The 21,948-nt window shown below is 51.6% G+C and overlaps 2 protein-coding genes across 2 annotated transcripts in view; both read right to left on the bottom strand.

Moving 5' to 3' along the window:
• The window catches only part of HSPG2 (heparan sulfate proteoglycan 2), a 102,871-nt gene extending 94,203 nt beyond the window's left edge, over positions 1-8,668 (bottom strand). Inside the window, exon 1 of the mRNA XM_036256828.1 lies at positions 8,606-8,668. Coding sequence (XP_036112721.1) covers positions 8,606-8,668 — 63 coding nt within the window. The remainder of the gene's footprint in view (positions 1-8,605) is intronic.
• Positions 8,669-19,513: 10,845 nt separating this feature from the next.
• Positions 19,514-20,341, bottom strand: LOC118626037. Its single transcript, XM_036255234.1, has one exon. It carries the CDS (start codon positions 20,339-20,341, stop codon positions 19,514-19,516), a length of 828 nt encoding a protein of 275 aa, XP_036111127.1.
• Positions 20,342-21,948: the final 1,607 nt, after the last annotated feature.

The raw sequence follows: 21,948 nt of genomic DNA, 5'->3' as shown, positions 1-21,948 counted from the left end.
CCTGGGGAAATGTTTCCACTAAGCTGATATAGAGACCCAGGGGCAAAAGGCACCCAAGCCTAAGAAGTAGGAGCTGGATAAGTCCACATGGCCAAAATGCAGCTTTCTGTAGCCTCTGCCAAGGCTGGCCCAGTCCACCTCCTCCAGGCAGCCTGTCCTGACCGTGCCAGTCCTCCCAGATTGTCCTCTCTCTGCACTCAATAGGCTAACCCCACTCAGGAAGGGATGACAACTTTGGAGTCAGACAACCTGGGCTCCACTCCCAGCTGCGCCACATATTAGATGGATGACTTGGGCCAGCCATTTCCCCCCTCTGTGCCTCAGTTTCACCCTCTACAAAATGGAGATTATTGTGCAAACCTCAAAAGATTGCTGGGAGGAGTATATTTGTTAATGCCCAGAGAGAGCCCCTCCAAAGGCTTGGCTCAAGAGAGGGTGGTGGTTTTTTTTTTTTTTTTTTTTTTATCCTCACCTGAGGATATTTTTTTTTTTTTTTTTGTACAGATAGAGTGGGAGGGAGAGAGAGGAAGGGAGAGAGAGAGAAACATCTACGTGAAAGGACACATCGAGTGGCTGCCACCCGCACGACCAACCAGGGCCGGGGACAAACTGCAACCGAAGTATGTGCCCTTAGCGGGAACCGAACCCGGGTCTCTCAGGACCGCAGGCCGACGCTCTAACCGCTGAGCCAAACTGGCCAGGGCGAGGGTGGTGGTTTTAATCAAGAGAAGGCGTGAATGTTCACTGGGCATTGGCTGAGGTCACTGGGGAGGAGACCCTGGTCTCTATTCCTCCGGCCCAAGGGTCACAGGAAGGCAAATGGAAGAAGAGAGAGAACAGCCCTGCCAGTTTGGCTCAGCGGATGAGCGTCAGCCTGCGCACCACAGACCTGGGTTCGGTTCCCGCTATGGACACATACCACAAAAAAAAAAAAAAAAAAAAAAAAGGAGAGAAGAGCTATTAACTGATAGAGGCCACTGGGGCTAGGATTTATGAGGCCAGAATTTCAATCCATCCAGCCCATTGAGGGATCCAAGAAGAGGCATGATCCCAGTTCCCAACTATTTGAAAACTGGAAACGCCAAACAAAGAGAGGGATGAGTCAGCTAGGGTGAGGAGGGGAAGCCAGGACCAGGAGATGGGGCCAGAGCTGGCTCCTTGGGGGCAAGATGGGGAGGCGGGAAAGGAAGAAGTGGGAGCACAGACCTGGAGGTAGGCTGGGAAGGGGCCAGAAGCAGCTGGGAATTCCCAGCCCCACCCCAGGAGAAGCATCTGTGAGGTTACCCGAGGCCACTTCTGAAGTCTTCCCCTTGCCCAGCCCCAGGCTGCCTCCCTATCCCCACAAACTGAGACTAGGGAAAAGGTGGGGAAAGATGCCAAATGTTAAAAAATGAAACATCTGGACCTGATCCATGCAGCAGCCCAAGTCCAAGGCACAGTGTAGGGGGAGAGGTCACCATGGACTTTAGTCCTGCTATTTCTCTGAAAGCCCATTGGGGCCAGATTTACAGCTATGAGGCCTCATCAATCCTCCAAAATGAGAACCTGCTACAGGTTTTCCTGGGGCTCCCTGGGCAAGGTCCTGTCTCCTCCAGTGCGGGCCTGAGGGAATATTGGACAGGGATGGAGTCCCAGGAAGTCCCCCTCAGCTGTTCCCCATAAGATCCATGAACATCCTTTCTGCACCCGTGGGAGCCTCTAGGCCACACCTCTTGTTGCTCAGGGCCCACCAACTGCACACATCTGGAAAGGGGACAGCGGGTCCACAGGCCCCAGCCTTTCCCAGGCCACACCCTGGGGTGGGCCCCTCCCTCTCCCCCTCCAGGAAGGAGCAATCAGGCTGGAAGGGTGGACTCTGTCCTGCAGCTGCAGCTCAGTGGGGGAAGGGGAGCAGTGACAGATCAGATGCAGCCACATCCACGGCTCTCAGACTTCGGAAGAGAAGTAGAAAGGGCAGGAATGATCTCTTTCCTTGGTCATTGGTTCAATAAGCCCAGAGCAGGGCCTGGGTCAACAGATGGCAGATGGCAGCAGTCTTGATCAGAAGAAACTGTGCCATGCTGGGCACTGGAAACTCTGAGTCATACACTACTCTGGCCTTGCCCTGTGCAGGAACAAGACTAATAGAGCAGCCACCGTTGTCAGACACCCATCACATTGCAGACACCGAGCCAGGTACATCCACCTAGTCTCAGATTCTCTTGGGAGACAAGCATCATGATCCTCATTTCTGACCTGAGGCTCAGAGAGAGGAAGCAACTTACCCACAGTCACACAGCCAGTTGGGGCTGAGCCAAGACTTGAAGTCAGGACCCTCTGAGCCTATACCTTTCCCTCAACCACACTGCCCAGGGAGAGGGGCAGACAAATGGAAGATGGCAGAACAGGCACTCAAGCTTGCCCCACACGTTCCAGGTCTCAGCAGAGCAGCGGCTTGGAAGAAGAGCTCTTCTGCATTCAGGGGCCAGAAGCAGCCCCTTCCCAATCCTCAGCAAGGAGCTGAGGACTTTTTGGTCTGTTGGCTTGCTCGAGCTCTTTAATTTATTCACTCAATAAATGTTTACCTACTATGTCTTAGCACGAGGCAAAGAGCAATAAACAAAACTAAGTCCCCGCCCTCATGGAGCTTCTGTTCCAGAAGGTAGATGACAGTAAATTTCAATTAAACACATGTCTATAAACCATGAACTCAGGCTGTGGGATTCTAAGGGCTCAGTGTCTGTAGCTCCACAAATGTACACTCAGCAAGACCCTCTCACTGAAGATGGGGAACAGGGCAGGGGCTGACACTGCCCCCACCCCCTTCATCACCTCCATTCTCCATCTTCCTCCCAAGCCTGCACCTCCTGGAGTTTCCCCATTTCAGTTAGTAGCAGCTCCATCCTTCTGGATGCTCAAGCCTAAGGCTGTAGAGACGTCCCTGACTCCTCTTTTTCTGTCCCACCCACACCCAGTCCCTTAGTAAACCCTGTCAGCCCTACCTTCAAAATATATTCCGGATTTAACCACTTCTTCCCACCTCCATCACCCTGGCGCAGCTTCCACTTACGCTGGCCTGAGTCACAGCTGCCTTGCTTTTGCCCTTGACCTTCCATGTCCTCTTCTCCACACAGCAACTCGAGTGATCTCTTATCTCACTCAGAAGCAAATTCAAAGTCCTCCCCATAACCAAGGCTCTGCCGATCTCCCCTTGCCAACCCTCTGGCCACATTGACCACACTCCCCCTCACTCATGGTGTTCCAGCCACACGGGCCTCCTTGCTTTCCACAAACACGCCAAGCATACCTCCCGGCCTTCGCATTAGCTGTTCCCTCTTCCTGGAGTGCCCTTTCCCTAGCTATCTACAGGGCTCGCACCCTCACTTCCTTCAGACGTGTCTGCTTAAATGTCATCTTATCAGAGGATTTCCTGACCGCCTTATCACTCTCTATCCTCTCCCCTACTTTATTTTTTCTGGCTCTTATATTTATTGTCTGTCTTCCTGCACTAGCTATAATGCAAGTTATATGAGGGGAGGGAATGTGACTTTTTTTGTTTTTGGCTGTAACTTCAGCACCTAGAAAAAGGTCAGGTAGTTAGAAGACGCTCCATAGATATTTGTTACATACACCTGTAGGGGATTCAGTTTGCAGAATAGTCACATCACGGGTCCATTCATTCATTCAATGCACACTATAAGCCTCTGTCCTCCAGATGCCCCCTTAAAATTCAGAGCAACAGAGAAAAAGGGCACCCTCCTGTGCCTCAGGGAAAGGGCTCTGGCAGGTAACTGGGAGCTGGTCCTAAGGACATCTCAAGGATGCCACAGATGCCTCTAGGGATGCTCTGAGGTCCCTGCAACCATGGCATGGGTGGGCACCAGGGAAAAGCCAGAGGGTAAGTTCTGGGGGTGGCTGAGACCTGAAGTCCCCACATTCCCTGGCCTCAAAGAGCTGCCTTGTTCCCAGGGCTTTCATTATGGTGCCCCTGGCCTAGCCACCCCCAGCAGCCATGAGCCACTCCCCTCTCAAGGCCACTATTGACACGGTTGACGCCACCAGGCTGGGCAGTGAGGCTGGCGGCTCCCCGCGAAGCAAGTTCCACACATACTTCTGGGTTTCAGTCAGCTAGCTCTGGGCACTGGGGTAGCCAGCAAAGCCCCGGCCAGGCCCTGGGAGCAGGAGAGTGCAGCAGGGCTAAAGAGGCCAAGGCCTGGGTTGGGGCAACATTCCAGCAGGAGCCTCAGCCTGACCTCCCCCTTCCTGGCAGGAGCAAGATGTGGGGAAGGCCAGGGTGGGCCCTGGGAGGAGGGTGCCATGGGCAAACAAGGTCTTTGGGAAGCTGCCAGGGGATGGGGTCACACTGTCCTCCTCCAGCCTGACCCCTCACAGCTGGGCTGGGCTGGGGAGGGGACCAACAGGCCAGGGCTGGGAATCCTTCCCACATGACCCAAATGGTCAGAGGGTCCACAGCCCACATGTCTGGCTTCCAAGTGGCCTCTGAATCATCATTCCAGATCTTTCCACATTTTGGGCAGCCCTTCCCAAGCTCCCTTCTGAGATTCTCGTCCCAAGGCCAGACAGCCCTGAAACCTCTGTACACTCACCCTAAACCTTGAGTCCCCAGGGGAGCCCAGTGAGGGCTCCATGCAGGGCAGCTAGCCATTCTTCCCCCTCTCTTCCCACACAGGGGAGGGCCCAGCCTGGACTACTCTGGTCTTAAAACCTCTGGATTCATTCAACTGTCTACAGGGTCTCAGGGGATATTTAGTGAGGATATAAAATAGTTAACAAACCTACAAATGAACAGATAATCCCACAAACGACTGCCCTAGAGTTTAGTCTTTCTAGGTTCCAGCCCAGGCAGGCCCTACGGACCCTGCAGCACACTCATGCCCAGCGCCTCTTATTCCAAAGCCAGACCCACCATTTTTGCCCGAGGTAGCCCCTGCACTGCCTAGGACCTGAGTTCTTACTTTTATTAACCTGAGCGACGCATTTCATCAGCATCCACTCCCTGCCTGCTACAAGCCAGTGGGAAAGCAGGTAGAGCAGTGAGGGGGGCTCTGCTGGCTTCAAAGCTTGCTCGTGGTACTGCCACGTATGTGTAGGAGTCACTGGGCAAGTAACCTCTCTGTGCCTCCATTTCCTCTGCTTAGAGAAAGTGGACTGTACGAGTAGCTATACCTTAATGCATTCAACGGCTACATTTACTGTGCGCTTACTACCTGCAGGTGCTAAATATAAAACACAGAAAGAAGGTCCTGCTCTTGTGAAGCTTAAATGGGGTGGAAGGGGCAACAAGCACACAAATACATGTCAGATGGTGACAAGAAAAAACTGAATCGGTGTAGAGGACAGCGAATGTCAGGCAGAGTAGCAGAACCGTTGGGGCCTGAAGGAAGTGAGGCAGAAGGGTCACACAGATATTTGTGGGACAAGTGTTCTAGGCAGAAGGAACAGCAGATGCAAAGGCTCTAAGGAGGGAGTGTGTTTAGTTTGTTCAAGAAACAAAGACCAGTGTAGCTGGACTGAGCAAACAAGGGGAAAGTTGGCTGGAGGAGGAATTCGAGAGGTAGCGGGAGAGGCCAGATCTCATAGGGCCTTGTGGGCTACAGTAAATCAGGGGCTCGGTCTGACTGTGAGCAACATGGACAGTGCGGAGAGGTCGTGAGCAGGGGAACACCTGAGAATCTCTTGGGAAACTTGGTGCCTAGCACAGTGGGCACTCAATAAATGTGAACTATCCACATTACTTTGTCATCATCTGGCCTGGCACCCCAGCAGACCTCCCTCCCCAAACTCCAAGCCCCAAACTCAGTCACCTTCTGCCACCCTCCTTCCACCCAGGCCAGGCCTCAGACCCACAGATCCCAACTTGCCTGCACTCAGCCTGAGAACAGGCCTGGGCCAAGCCTGGTGGGGGCCAAGACTCCCCATTCACAGGGAGCTTGGCCTAGGGCATGGGGGGAAGGGGTCCATCTCTGTTCTTTCCAGCCTCCACCTCCCTCTATGGACTGACCTGCAGCCCTCCCTATGGAAATCTCCAGGGCACAACCCCCTCCCAGCAGCAGGTCTGGAGCAAGGGGGGCAGCAGGGGGTGGGCAGAACAGCCAGTTATGTCAAGTGGAGGACTGAGGTAACGTTGCCCCTGAGGGAAGGGGAGGCTCCTCCATTTCCGGCCAGCTCACAGCCTCCCCAGTGAGGAAACCCAGTTGAGGCAGGAAACAGGTATCTCAGTGACTTCCCTCCTCAGCTTTGGAAAACACTGTAATCACCATGGCCTCCTCAAGACTCCTATCTCCTGGCAGGGCGGGCCCCAAGAAAGGAAGGACTAAGGCTCCAGCAGGAAGAAAAGGGGTCAGCAGCCCAAGGCAGGCCCTGAATCACCTAGACCTGGCCCCCCTTCCCCAGCAAGCCTCCCCACCTCCACTGAAATTACTCCCACACTTAATCACAGACCACTATTTCCTCTGTCTCCTGCCCCTCCCGAAGTCTTGAGCTCCCTAAGGATCATCTATCTTATCCTCCTCCTATATCCTATCCTCACCCACTCACTACTGGCTTATGGATCTGAACTGAAGGGCAGAAGAGATAAAGGGCAAGTGGGCACGAAGAAGCCCAAGGCTTGCTGGGGCACTGGCTAGGAACCTGATGTCATTTAAACTTACCACAAACTTCTTACCACTATTTTACAGATTTGAAAACTAAGGCTCAGAGGGAGGAACTTGCCCCAGATCACAGAGCTGGAAAATGGCAGAGCTGGGATTCAAACTTGAGTCTGTGAGCCTCCAGAGGCCAAGCTCTTTCCAGGCCCCCACCATTAGCCTGGGGTGGGACAGTAAAGACCTTGATGTGGTTGCTGAGGAGACTCTATAATCTCACAGGATCGAAGCTGCCTATTTGCTGATCTCAGTTCTGGGAAAGGACAGACAGGGCCTGATCTTGCTCACCCATAAACCCCAGCCCCTAGCCCGGATCCAAGTGCACTGGTGCACAGTAGGTGCTTAGCGAATATCTGCCCAATGACAATGAATGAACTCTGAACACCTGCTGTCAGGGGATGCGTCTCAATGAAGATGTGTTGAATGAACAAGTGAATGAGATGACTGGATTTGGGAATTTCTATGGAAATTCCTCCAGCACACAAACAGCTCCTCACCCCCTCCTCACTCCTGCCACTGTAGAACCCAGGCATCCAGGAGCCCCTCATCTGGAGGCAAAGCTACGGGAGGGTCAAAAAAGGCAGACAGCCCATGTGCCGGGTTGGTGCCTACTTTTTGGAAAAGTGAAGATCAGTGTTAGGAGCTGCAAGTTCAGATCAAGACTGGGAAGCAACAGGATGGGCCTTGCTGAATGTGTTGGGGTGAGAGGCTGAGAAAAAAGGATTAAGGAAGCTGCCCAGATTTGGGGGAGGGGGGGTGTAGGAGAGGTGCTAAGTGGGTGGGGCCCCAGAGGTGAGGGTCAGGTCTGGAGTGGGGGTTAACAAGTGACTCAGGAGGGCAGAGGTGAGAGGGAGCCAGCAAGGACAGGGAGTCAGTCACTGGGTAAACACTGGCCAGCTTTAAAAAAGTCCCTCTCTTGGCTCTGATAGCATGGAGGTAGGGGCAGGGACTGCCCTGGACCACCTCAAAAAGGGTGGGGGTGCCTCTGTGGCTCCCCACAGCAGGCCCAGCTCCTCAGATGTGCCCCCACCCACATCTACCACCAGCGCGGCTGGCTGACCCTGCCCCACCCTCCTGGAGTTCACTCAGGTCCTCACAGCCTCTCCTGGCCAAGTATTCTCTTTTCTCTGCAGGGGCCCCTCCAAGCTCAGGGCAGGGGCTGGGCGGTAGGGGCAGGCCTGCCCTGCACCTTGAAGACCTGGGGAGAGGAAAGCCGAGGAGGCAGGTCCACGGAATGCCCACCACACAGCAGGCCTAGCACCACGCACTTTCCTGAGCATTCCGTCCAGTCCTACCACCCACCCTTCGGCTATGCCCGTGGCGGCCTCGCTTTCTAAGCTCCCTCTGGGCATCTGGGCTGGTCTCAGAGAGCTTAATTAGTTGCTCCAGGTCACACAGCTACACAGGGACGAGCAGGGATTGACGCAAGTCCTGGGCGGTAGGACTCTAGTCTGGCGGTGTCACACGGTCTCAGTCGTGTCCTGAACGGCTCTTCACTTGTGCTTGCCTGGTTCCAGCTCCCCGAGGGGGCATTCGCGTGGTCAAGTTCCAGCGAAGACTGATCGAGTCTCCATCACCCCTGAGAGCCCCTTTGCCAAGTTGGCACAGAAAGGGGTGCCCTCCCTTGCCCATCCACGTTCCCACCCTGCTCAGAAGTTTCTGCCTGGTCCCTAAGAATGGAAGGCCGAGAGTGCCTTGGAGATTCGGCAACGTGGCTGGGCGACCCACGGGCTCCCACGCGGGAAGGCCCCGCCCCCGGCCCCACACTGGGTTCCCTGGGCTTCCCTCAGGACAGCCCCGCGACGGAGAGTGGCGCCGGCCTGTGCCGACCCGGGGTCCCTGACGGGCGCCGCCGTCCAGGACCAGAGTCCCAACAGCGCAGCTTCGGCGCCCTCGCCAAGTTGGCGGGCGCGGCGAGCAGGGCCCGGGGCGCCCCCGGTCCGTCCGCCCCGCACACTCACCGCGAGCAGCAGCCCGTGCAGCAGCAGCGCCAGCAGGAGCGCGCCCGCCGCCCGCCGCCCCATGGCCCGGCCCGCTCCGCTCACTCGCACACTCGGCGTCCGCCCGCAGCCGCCCGCTCGCCAGCCCGCGGAGTCCCTCGGACAGCGCGGCCCGCTCTCGCCACCCCCACCCCTCCCGCCGCCCGCCCCGCCCCGCCCCCGTGGCCGCCCGCCCCGCCCCTCGGCGCCGGGCCACGCCCCCGGGCCGCCCCTCCGGGGGCGCCAGGTCCCGCCCCCGGACCGCGGGCGCCGCTCGCCGGAGCCAGCAGCGCAGCCAACTGGGCCTTTGTCTGGGCCCCCAGCCCCCTCCGCGCGGGCCGCGGCCCAGCCCGGCTCCCCGCCAAACCCGGCCTGGAGTATAGACTAGGACGGGGCCGAGGCCCTCCCTCCATCGCACGCCGCTTCTGCACGCCCTCACGGACTGCCAGCCCCCTAAAACCACTTTACACCTTTCCACACTCCACATACGCGACTCCCCTCGCGGGCAACTTCCGAGGACCCTCCCGATTTCCACGTGCTCACACACGCACTCCTTACACATGCACCTGAGCACGTGTACACGCACTCACACCGACTTCCGCTCACAGGACACTTTCACACTCACAACTTTCACGTACTAACACTTTCATCTGCCACCCGTGAACACTCGGCGCAGTTTCACTCTTGCACCCAACTTTGACACACTAATAGTCTTCACAGACTCAAAAGAACACTTTCTTCAAAACGTTCACCTCTGCAGGCGACACAGTGGGCACAACTTACACACTCAGCGGCTCACATTCATATTCACATTTTCACACAGACTCACATATGTGAACCCCAAGACATGAAGCATTAAGGACAGATTTTCACACACAAATTCCTCACGGGCGCTTGCAGTTCACACAGAGGCCAACAATCTTCTCCGGTGCCTATTGGCCTTTATTTGTTACATTTTCTCACACACTAGCCACAGTGACTTGAACTGCCCCAGACACGTGCCATTTTCCACATAAATCATTCACAGACCAACTTTTTGATTCACATAAATCACAGCCCCAGTGCCAGAGACACACCAGCTCGCACATCCAGGCCCAGGCCCAGATGCTGCCAAAGCCCCAGTCACAGATGCTTGGGTGGTAAATCACAGTCCCTGATGATCCACATCTGACAGAGACCCACAGACAGCACACATGGCCACACCACCAGGCCACCCCACCGCCTACACTCAGGACTCCTTTCTGCCTGCTGAAAATTTCCGAGACAGCCCAGGCTGATGGGTGGAGAGAAAAGTGGTGTGCGTGTAGCTTAGAGGAAAAGCTTCTGAGTAATGATAGAGGGAGGAGAATAAAAACTGAAGTTTCCATTGTTTCCTCGAGAGTTGCTAGGTTCCAGAGACTCATGGCTGGGTTTGCAGCCAGGAGTGAGGTGAGCTGTGGACAGAAGGAAATGCCAAGCTAACTAGGTGGCACCAGGTCTGGCCAGTGTGTGTTCCCTGTAGTAGCAGCCTGCAATCTCCCAGGAACTCTGGGGCACCTGGGGATAGAGAAAATGCTAGCATCCTGACCCCCATCCAGATAGGTGTCCCATCTCCAAAAGATGGGGTTCTCCACCCTGTGGGACATATTTCTGGGGGACCAACTCAGAGCTGGTAAGGGGCAGAAATACATCCATAGTGGTTCAGCCAACTTCCTGTGTCCAACCCAGATGCCAGGCACAGCAGCATTAAATAAGGTCTGTTTCTTTTACATTTTATTTATTTTATTATTTTATTTTATTGATGTGAGAAAGAGAGAGAAACATTGGTGAGCGAGAAACATCGATTGGTTGCCTACCATGTGCACCAACCGGAGACCAAACCTGCAACCTGGGCATGTGCTCTGACCATGAACCCACCACCTTCTGGTGCACAGGACAACACTCCAACCAACTGAGCCACAGTGGCCAGGGCAAGGTCTGTTTCGAATTCAGACAGGGAGATAGGGGTGGACAATGAAGGGACACCAGATCTTGGCCCTCAGTGAACCCCCTAATCTGATGGAGGGAAAAGGAAGGATATTGTCCTCATTTTCATGTTTGCAGCCCAATGGAAAATCCTGCCTCTATCACTGCACTGCGCAGCCTTTAACAATTTATTCAACCTCTAGGTGTGTCTCTGTTTCATCATCTAGAAAAGGGGGATAATGCTAAAACTTCCCTCATAGTGTTAATAGAATTAAAATGAATTAATATACTTTTTAAAAGAACAGTTTCAGGCATATAGTAATCACTAAATAAGTGGTAGCTATTCCTCTTATTACTGTTTCTGGGTGAGCTCCCATTCTGAAGAGAGAGATACAACTCTGCCCTCAGGTGAGGGGTGTGGCTCCTGTCTGATGGAGGAGCATCTTCTGCACCCAGTGTGTTGCCCTCAGTCTAGATGCAACTCTCACCCCAAGGATCTCCAGTCTGATGGAGGACTACAGCCTTGTGCTTGAGAACTCCCTGTCTAATGAGGAAGGCTATAAAACTCTGCTGACTTCAGAGTTGGCGGGTGGCCAGCTCTGGTGGCAGGGTTTTTCCAAGGCCTTGCCTGTCCATGGAGGTCAACATCCATGACAAATCACATCTGTGAGCTGCCTCAGTGTCTGTTCCCTACCTCGGGCCCTTTAAGTCCCAGCTTTGGCTTCTTGGATGATTTGCTCATGAGCAAAGGAAAAAGGGGAACAAGGAACCCTTTGTAGATGTTTGGTCAAGACTAAACCCAAGCTATAAGTCTTGCTTCCGAAAGGAGGCTTGGGAAAGAGATGGTAAAGCTGACTGGAGACGGGAAAGAGCTGGGCTGACGCAGAGAGCAGGAAAATATGGCCTGTCTAGAAAGTCTTCCAGAGTAACTCCACCCCCCCTGAGAATTGGTCATCTACCTATTTATTCTGCATCCTCTCCCCACTAAAAGATTTGGCTGGCTCTGTTTTATTCTGCAGTCCTTGATATCTTTAGTAAATGTTCTCAAGTTGCTTTGTTTAGGGCCTGGCTTTCTCCTCATATGGCTTAGAAGAGGAGCAGAGGAGGCCTTCTGGGCTTTGCTGAGCCTGGGAGGCGCCTATAATTGCATTGTACTTACTCATAACTCCCGGTGCTCCTTACACTACTTGGGAAAGAAATAACTCAGGTCTTACTCAAGGTTCCTTAGATAAGCAGAGGCTATAAGAGTTTGGATAGGCAAGAGCAGCCAAACACTGGCTTCTGACAAACAGGAGTCAGGGGCCTTCTGGAACCAGTAGCCAGAGTTTGTGGGTCACCTGTATACTGCTCCAAAATTGACAGGACTCAACTTCTCCTGGCTTCCACTCCCTAGCCTCAGACCTTCTCACTCATTTCTTCATTCATTCATTCACCTGCAAAGCTGCAGTGGACAGTTGAGCAGGTTGTTCACTGAACAAGGGTATGCAGCCAAGTGGGCCTTGTTGTGGGGCTATATCTGTCAGAAGGGATACCTGTGTGTGTGTGTGTGTGTGTGTGTGTGTGTGTGTGTGGTACATGCCCCTAGTGGGAACCAAACCCGGGACTCTCTGGTATGCAGGCCGACGCTCAACCGCTGAGCCAAACTGGCCAGGGCCAGAAGGGATACCTTTTGCTAATATGAGCAAAGGAGCTGTATGGGCTAGCTATAGCTCTGCATTTATTCAATAATGAAAGTAAACATCTATTTTGCACAAAGGTCCAATGCCTGTGTGGGAAAACAGGTGCTGGCATGGGAAGGATATGTTATTAGGTGAGAATGTGGAATAGGAAATTGATATTGAGAGGGAATGGGGATGGAGGAAAGGAAACAAGGAGATGATAATGAGAAGAGGAGGAAGAGAGGAAGAGGAGGGAGAACATAGTTCTAAGCAGGTGGTAAAAGTTCCCTTGGACAGGAAGAGGACCCTGCAGGGCCTGGCAAGAAATAGTCCTGCCCATTTCTCCAGCCACATCCCTCCCCCAGGATGCTCTTTGCACATGCTGTTTCTCTTTGAGTGCTTTTTTCCCACCCAACACCCACCTCCCTTCACCCTACTCTCTTTCAGAATCCAGCTCAAACTTTATGTCACCATAGAGAGCTTCCCTAATCTCTCAGCCTAGATGATGTCCTCTGCTATACTTGTTATAATCCCCCACCCCTACCCATGCTTCTCTCTCTTAACATGTTTGACAATAGCAATAATTGGGAAGATCATTTAATATTAGGAGGCATAATAAAGTCAGGGAGCACAACTATCTGGTTTCTGACTTGTTCCTAACTATATCCCCTGTGAAGAGCACAATGCCTGGCATGGAGTTGGCACTTGAAAAATTTTACTTGAATGAAAGACCAAGTTGATTCAAGCATGTCATAAGGCATAAATGTCCCTCTTCTGGTCTGTACCTGGGACAAAGACAAACTCTTCACCGTTTGAATCAACATTGAATCTCATATGATCACTACCACAGTCCTGGGATTAAACGAGTGAGTGTATTACTTCCCTCTATCAGACAAGGAAACTGAGGCCCAGGAGATGAAGTGGCCTGCCTAGTTCACACAGGATCCACGTTCACGACTGTCTGACTCTAGAACCATTCCCAGTTCTGCCCCACGCCCCGGGGTGTTCTCAACTTTGCACAAGCAGAAGTGTGATCCCTTCTGATATCTCCCCAAAACCCCTCATCAATCACCTTCTTGCTATGCTCCTGTTGTGAGTCCCAGACCCAGGGGCAGGGTTCCCATACTGTGTCTTATGGATCACCTGCTCTCTGAGGTGCTCCTTGGAAAAGGGGTTCCCTGGTCAAGAAGTTTGGGAGTCTGCACTCTTTCCCACAATTTGCCCATCTCAAGAGACACCAACACAGGCTAGTTTCTGAGCAGACCTCCGGTGCAGTCGCCATTCAGCTCTGTCTCATGCAGTATTCCTTAACGTGCTCGAGATAGGGACCTCCCTTGTTTTTATGGAAAAACCTCTTAACATTTCATAAGACTTGTGTTTCTCATAACACACTTTGCACATACTGTCCCAGAGCCTAGCTCTTGAGCTGACCGTAAATGGTTTCTATAATTTGAATTTGTCACTCATGCTTCCCCACCCCCACCGCTCCCCTCCAGCTTCAGCCATAGAAGACGTCTGTGCAGGACCTGTAATTGGAGCCCCATAAATGTTCATTTTCCTTTGTCACCATGCACATGTGAGTTTTACCTTATGTGATCTATGTATGCATACGATTTCATGTCTTGTTTTTCCTACTTAACATTCTTTTCATCGACACAGTTCTATGTGTCAGTAAGGACCAGGGCTACTTAAAAATGGCTGTGGATCCATGCCAGTCCCCAGACTGTTTAGTACCAGTCTGAGATAAGAAACTTGCTTAGAGTGGAAACCAACAGCATCAGTAAGCACTCTATTTAGTTTAGCTGACATTTTTTTTTTCTTGCAATACTTGGTCCATTTTGGAAGAAGCACATAGATTTACATTCTAGTATCAGGTCTTTATTGCGGATAGTAACGTTAGCAATTTGCGGGCCAGCTGCTTTGAATAGCACTCATATTGAGTTTGCATATGGTATTTCTAATAATTATTTGGTGTTGTGCCGCATCGACCCAAAGTTGTTCCTTAACCCTATTGAACTGATGGACGGCTGTTTCGAAGTCATTGCGATTAATATAGCATTGCTATGACCAGGTACGTAGGCATCCATGTGTTCACTTTTGCAGCTCCTTCCGTTTTTAAGGATCACAAACCTGAGGCCTGAGAGGTGACCACGAGTGGCAGAGGCAGGCCTTCCACACAGACCTCCTGACCTGATCTCAGCCCCTTGTTCCTTCCTCTAGGCTGCACTGCCCTTCCTACTGGGCAGATTTTCCATTCCTTTTATGCTGTTCTTTGCTAGGCTATGAAGCTTTCTGTAGTGTTCCCACATGTCTTTTGGAGTTCGAGAGAAATCCTTTTGGAATGTCCTGTGCCTTCTTCCTCTGAGTTCCCGGCTTTGTTCAATTGTTCACAAGAAATTCCTGACCTGTTGGGAGGGGCCCAGGAAGCTGTGAAGCAAATTTGCCAAAAATGGTGTTACCAGCTCAGGCACACTCTTTTCCTGGGATTTCAACGTAAAAGAGGGCAGTGTGGATGCAGTTGTTGGGGAGGGTGTCACCATTCCTAGTTTTATGTTTCTTGTGTAGAGCAAGCAGGACCAGTCATGTGTAGAGGGAGAAGACAGTAAGGAATAAAAAGGGCCTCAGGAATGAGGCGAGGGGTGGGGTGGGCTAAGGCCTAGAGGGTAGGTTCGGGATAAGAAAAGATTAGGGGTGGAGTAAAGGGTCGGGAATAGGGTGAGTGTGTCTCACACCTTGGTCATACAAAAGGCTTTATTTATTTTCTAGGATCTTGAGAGTAGTGATATCAAATTATCTGTTTGAAAAGGATCACATCAGATTTTTTTTAATCCTCACCTGAGGATATTTTTCTATTTATCTTCAGATAGAGTGGGAGGAAAAGGAAGAGACAGAGAAACATCGACTGGTTGCCTCCCGCATGACCCCAAGGAGGGCCAGGGATGAACTGCAACCAAGGTACGTGCCCTTGACCGGAATCGAACCCACAACTCATTGGTCCACAGGCTGATGCTCTACCTCTGAGCCAAACCGGCCAGGGCCACATCAGATTTTTTTTTTATCCTCACCCGAGGACATTTTTTCGATATTTTGTTCAGATAGAGTGAGAGGGAGAGAGAGAGAGAGAGAAACATCGACGTGAAAGCGACACATCGAGTGGTTGCCACCCACACGACCCAACCAGGGCTGGGGACAAACTGCAACCGAGGTACGCACCCTTAGCGGGAACCGAACCCGGGTCTCTCCGGACCGCAGGCCGACGCTCTAACCGCTGAGCCAAACCGGCCAGGGCAGATTTTTTTTAACATACAAAAATAATTTTAATATCACACACCTATACCCAATATTACCAAATGATGCAGGGACAACAGGTGACCTTTGAAGAAATTTCTCCTTTCGCTTACTGTTTCCTGTAAGAGCAAGTACCAGGTTAACACTGCCCTGTTCAGAAGACTGGTGTTGGAGGCAGCCCAAACCCCGGGGTTACATCCTTGCTTTATCTAATTTACTGCATACTTTGGAGGCCAAGATTTACCCCTTTCTTTTAAAATCCATTCAGTAAATACTAAGGAAATAAAACAGGGATTTGGATAGAAAAGCACTGGCTGAGGATCAGAGACCTGGAATCCCAGCTCTGCTACTTTTCAGCTGCAGGTGTTTGGGCAGGTCACTTTCTCTCTCTGAGCCTCAGTTTCCCCTTCTGCAAAATGGAGTACCAAAACCGAGCCTCACAGAGAGCTGAGGGCTGCGAGCCTGTGTTTCAGGCCTTGGCTGCATGCCTGGCACTCAGCATGGGTGAGTAATAAATGATGACATACTTCTGCAAGCGTGAAGGACTTTCCCCAGCCACCCTTTGCTGCGGGGACACCTAGGCCACTTCTATACACAAGGTGGACAGCCCAGCAGGCTGTGACATTGTTCTGCAGTCCCCACGCTGCTTCCTGTTTACATGGATCCCTGCAGATGCATGGTTTGAACAGTGAATATGGGGACTTCCTGTGTCCTCCGCATGGCCACATGAAACAGACGACCTTCTCTAACTAAAAGCCTTATTTTCTCTGGACTTGGACAGTGATTGGTGAAAGGGATTTGTGAGTAGTGAGTATTTTTTCTGAAATGGTTGAGCCAAACACAGAGATCCTGTCCTGTTAGGGTACGGTATAATCCCTAATCAATGGTCAAACTTCATTTGAGCACCTACTAGGCAGAAGGCCCTTTAACCAACATCAATTTAACAACTGAGCCCATTTTATGAGCCAGAACTAGGCTAGATACTGGAGACCTCAAGAATAGTGTACTGGCCCTGGCCAGTTTGGCTCAGTGGTAGAGTGTCAGCCCTCAGACCAGTGAGTCTCGGGTTCAATTCTAGCCAAGGGCATGTACTTCAGTTTCGGTTCATCCCCAGCCCTGGTTGGGGTTGTGTGGGAGGCAACCAGTCGATGTTTCTCTCTCTCCCCCTTTCTCTCTCTCCCACTCTATCTGAAGATAAATAGAAATTTATCCTCGGGTAAGGATTTTAAAAAAAGACTAGTGTCCTGCCCAGCCAGTGTGGCTCAGTGGATTGAGTGCCATCCAATGGTTCAAGTCCTGGTCAGGGCACATGCCTGGGTTTTCTGGCCCAATCCCCAGTAGGGGGCGAGCAGGAAGCAGCCAATTGATGTGTCTCTCTCACATTGATGTTTCTATCTCTCTCTCTAGAAAAATCAATAAAAACATTAAAAAAAAAAAAAAAAAAGAATAGTGTTCTAAGCAAGGGTCTTACAATATGATTAGGTGAAATTGGACCATTTTTGAGGTAGGCATCTCCAGGAGAGTCAGGGACAACTCCTGTGCAAATATAGACTTAAAGCAGGAAGGGGATGGCTTTGAGTGGCCAGATTGGGTTGGAAATCAGGATACTCTTGAACTACCTCTTAAGCTGGGCTAAAATGGATTATAACAAGCTATATTCCTGTGAATGTTCACCTAGGAAATAGGTCACTGGAGGGCTGAGGACCCATCAGATAAAGGCCAAATCTTCTTCCTGGGGAGGGAAGGGTTACCAGAGACAGAGAAAGGAGCTGCTGAGCTTTGGACCCAGAAAGGATCGCCCTCGTCTCCCAGAGATGGAATAGAAGTGGAGGTGAATTCAATGGGCTGAGGGTTCAGGGCTCCCTTCCTTCCTCCTACCCTGGAACCACTGTGGCAATCTCATGGTAGGAGTACTCAGGCTTGCTGCCTTCTCTGCTCGGCCACAGGGCTAGGCCACAGCAGGCCACCTCCTCCAAGAGCCATGGAACCTTGTAGACCTCCAGGTTCTGCATTATTTCAAGCGCAGCCCCATTTCACACTCTGAGGTGCTATTGGCCTTCATATTTCCAAGGAGAGAGGAGAGCTCTAGCAGGAAGGGTCTGGCTGGACCTGAAGTTCAGAGCCACGTAGAAATGGGTCCTGAGGCCTGAAATGGCCCCTGAGCAGCTTGGGAAGATGACAAGAGGCTTGAGTTTGGGGATGGGAGTGGGGGCACTCTCAATTCTCAGCTCAGGAAGCTCTAGGCCTGGCTTGGGACCAGAAGGAGAAATGCAGAAATATCAGAATCTGGGGGCCCTTACAGATAATCACATCTAACCCAGTCATGTTACAGAAGGGGAAACAGCCCTGGCTGGTTTGGCTCAGCAGTTGGAGCGTCGGCCTGCGGACCAGAGAGTCCCGGGTTCGGTTTCCGCTAGGGGCATGTACCAAAAAAAAAACAGAAGGGGAAACAGAGGCATAGAGAGGGGAAATGATGTACCTAAGATCTCGGGGCAGGTGAGTGGCATACTAGATTGGAATTCCAGTCTCCAGAGTCCCTCACCAGCCGAATGGTGGACACCTGGGCCCTTGGAGGGCCTGATTTCTCAGCACCCAAATCAGTTGAGTCTGAAGGTTTGGAGCTTTCGGTGGCCCAGGGAACATTTTCTCAGACATTCCCAGCTAGAAATCTGGGACCACCTTGTTCTGACCCTCCAGCCCTCACCTGGGTTGGACAGAACCATGATTTTCAGAGATTTCCCAAGAAGAATCATCCTTCCACCTGCTGATGTCCAGGGTTGCCTGTTCCAACACGTCTCGCACTGGCCATTGTAGGGTTTTCTCTACATCCACCCTAGGCCCTGATCGTCGAAAGCACATCTTTAAAAGAATAAATATGTAACCCTGGCTGGTGTGGCTCAATTTGTTGGAGCATCATCCTATACACCAAAGGTTGGCAGATTCAATTCCTGGTTAGGGCACATACGGGGTTACGGGTTTGATCCCTGGTTAGGGCACCTTTGAAAGGCAACTGATTGATATCTCTCACATAGATGTTTCTCTCTTTCCTTCCTCTCTCTAAAATAAATTTTTTGTTTGTTTGTTTTTATCCTCACCCGAGGACATTTTTCCATTTTTTGTTCAGATAGAGTGGGAGGGAGAGAGGGAAAGAGAGAGAGAAACATTGACGTGAAAGGGACACATCGAGTGGCTGCCACCCGCACGACCCAACCAGGACCAGGGACAAACTGCAACAGAGGTACATGCCCTTAGTGGGAACCAAACCCGGGTCTCTCTGGACCACAGGCCGATGTTCTAACTGCTGAGCCAAACCGGCCAGGACTAAAATCAATTTTTAAAATGTTTAAAAAACAAACAAAGAATGTGTATAAAACAGAACAGTGTCCACCACACAGTAAGGGCTCTACAGATTATTCTATCATCATCATCATTACTTCTACTTTCTCCTCACTTGGGGCTGTGCTAAAATCAATAATCCAGGAAGAAGAAGAGTTTGGATGGGGATTGGGTATAAACAGTCAGTCTGTTTCTTCACATGGGGGAACCATGGATAAGGGACACTAGGATCCTCAACAGTGATCCATGCAAGATAATACCCAGGGATTCCAAACTGAGACCTGTGGGCTTCACATTCACCAACAAATATTTTTGTTCAGCGCACAGAGCATTATGACATTTTTTAATTTGTTGCTAACATTTGTTGCAAAACTCAGATTCCTGGCTTTTCTTAAAAAAGTGGCAACCTGTTTGAGAGCTGGGTTTAGAACTGGTATTCTTTCTCCACTCAGACACAGTCTCCACTACTCCCTACTATCACCCCACCCAATTCACCCATTAACCTTTAACTGCCCACCCCATAGGTTCTCAAATTTTATGATCCCCAATCTAAGTAGCCATTTCCCCTCAATGGAGCCTTGGAAGGAGCATTTTGCCACAGACAATTTATTTTGCACAGCTGCAGACTGATGGACATGTGTTCATTTCATAGATGGTGTCAATGTTACCACCAGCTACAGGGTTTGGAGATGGGCTCACGAGGGGCACTCCAACCTGAGCGGATTGCTTCCCAGAACTTGGGCAGGCGACCTAAAGAAAAGATCCCGTTGCCAAACAAGGGGAGCTCAGGCAACTTCATCCCAGGCCTCTGTGGCAGCATTGGAATGAAGTTCTGGCTGTGAAGTTGGCGTGAGCAACTTGTGTTGATGGAGTTATCCACACACTGCAAAACATTGACATCCTTGATGGATGGCACCATGCAGGTGCTGGTGTTGTGAGAGGCATCCATGCTGATGCTGGGGCTGGAGTAACTGCGGGGGAAGGAGTGGTCCGGGTGATCCAGGTGGAGTGAGTTAGCAGCCTGTTCTAGGTAGCTGACTGCGAGCCTTGGCAGGCTCAGTGATTTGGGGCAGTTGGTGGATCTGTCAAGGTAGTTGATGCCTCTGATGAGTTGGTCCAGGAAGGTGGGACTAGAGTGGTCAATGGGACCATCTGTGCAGAGCAGGCAGTGGAGGCTGTCATGGCAAGAGGGCTTTTTGGCCACCTTGGGGCGGTTCGCCAGGTGGCTCGTCTCTACAAACTTGGAGTTGTAGGGTCGGCCCATGCAGATTCTTCTCACTGGAAGTCTAGGGGAGCCGGGGCTGTCGGACCGTTCCAAAGGGCTGCTGCAGCTGCTGAACTCCGAGCCATTTGGGGTGCAGTGACGTTTGAGGCTGTTAGCCCTGGTCACAGGGCATTGGGACCAGCCTGAAGTCTGGTCTGGAAAGGACACATTTTTGGGATGGTTCAAGCAGCTATTAGTGTTGGAATGTCTCACCTGGCGTCCAGACATCGGCATGCTAGGATGATAAAGCTTCGTGGCACTGAACTGCTGTGAGCTCACCTGGAAGCTGGTTCCCTGGGCCTGGTGAGGAGAGCTGGGTCAGCTTTCCTCGGCTCCTCCCCACCTCCCGCCTGGATTTCTGTCCAGGTGTTCCATCTGCCTTCACAGAGCTAATACCACCCTTCTCCCCATCCTCCTCCTAGGCCCAGGGATTTTCAAATGGGAAAACAAATACCCTCTTCTTCAGAAAGCACAAAGAGAAGGGCAGGGGATGGGTAAGAAGGCAAGGCCCTGAGAATGACAGGGCCAGAAGACCCCCCTAGAAAGAGTGGAGGAGTCTCTCTTTTCCTTTAGCTCTAGCCCCCATTCTGATATTCCTATTTGCCCTTTAAGCCAGGGCTCCAGAAGACCATCGAGTCCAAGGACTGAATCTCTAATGGTGAAATTCCAAGTACTGAGAGAGTCCTTCTTTCAAGGCAATATCAAATAGCTAACCATCAACTACACAACGTACTCTGATACTAAAAAATGTAACTTAGAAGCAACGCAATACTATGTGCACTATCTCTGAGCCTGGACCTTTGCTTGTGTCTTACATGGAATTCTCACTGCAAATCAAGGTGGTAGTTACTATTCTATTCCTAATTGACAGATGGGGAAACTGAGGCTCAGAGAGGTGATATGACTTGCCTCAGGATCACACAGCTTGTTAGTGGTGGGGCCCAGGTACTATCTTGGGTGTGTCTGATGACCCTGGGAGACAATGCTGTTTGTCGGGGTAACTTTGGTCTCTCCCACAGTCTACTTAGGAAAAATTCTCACCACACCTGCTCTGCCTGCCTGGATGGTGGCATGATGGGGAGAACCAGACACAGAGGGACACTTGCTAACCCCATAACTAAGTTGATCCTGACTTTAGGAACCCCAAATGGTGGGGGCAGATGGTGTGACAAGCCTACCAAGGAGGCTTGACTTGTGAAATCAGAACCTTCCAAGATCTTTGGCCTTGATCATCTAACAGTAGGGGTCTCCTCATCCACCCCATAAGAGAGAGGTGAATATTGGGACTCCTACCCTTCCTGGTCCAAAAGTGGGCACTTCACAGGGACTAAGCCTGGACCAGGCCAAAGAGATGCCCAGTCCATTTAACCCCACCCTCTGTTCCTGAGTCTACTTGGGCCCAGCCAAGGGCAGTATCATCTTCCTGTCCCTGTTTCCATTGTTCCTGAATTCCTCAATACTCCCCCCACCAGAAGGAAGGCTCTGATTTCTCTCCCTCAGTAATGCCAGCTTGATGCTAATTTTCCACTTCTGCCTACTGGGAACAGAGCTGTATTTGAGCCTGTCCCACCCAGAAAACAGCTGCTAGCCCCTCTCCCAGCCCATGGCCCATCAGCTGCCCTTGTCCTTTGGATCTGAATCCAGACCCTTGCCTCTGCCCTCTCTGGTCCAACCCCACCCTATCTCCTCCTTCAGAAATATAGGAGGTAAGTGAGAGCTCACCCCCACAGGGCCCCACCTCCGCTTCCTGGCTGGCTGGGCCCCATCTGCTGTAAGGGCCCTCTCCCACTCTCACCCTGTCTTTAGGGGGTAGATGACTTAACCCTCCTCTTACT

Source organism: Molossus molossus, unplaced genomic scaffold (genome assembly GCF_014108415.1).
Source record: "Molossus molossus isolate mMolMol1 unplaced genomic scaffold, mMolMol1.p scaffold_m16_p_12, whole genome shotgun sequence".
In the NCBI taxonomy this organism is placed as follows: domain Eukaryota; kingdom Metazoa; phylum Chordata; class Mammalia; order Chiroptera; family Molossidae; genus Molossus; species Molossus molossus.
The sequence above is the reverse complement of the archived record's forward strand: the minus strand, read 5'-3'. Positions and strand labels throughout refer to the sequence as shown.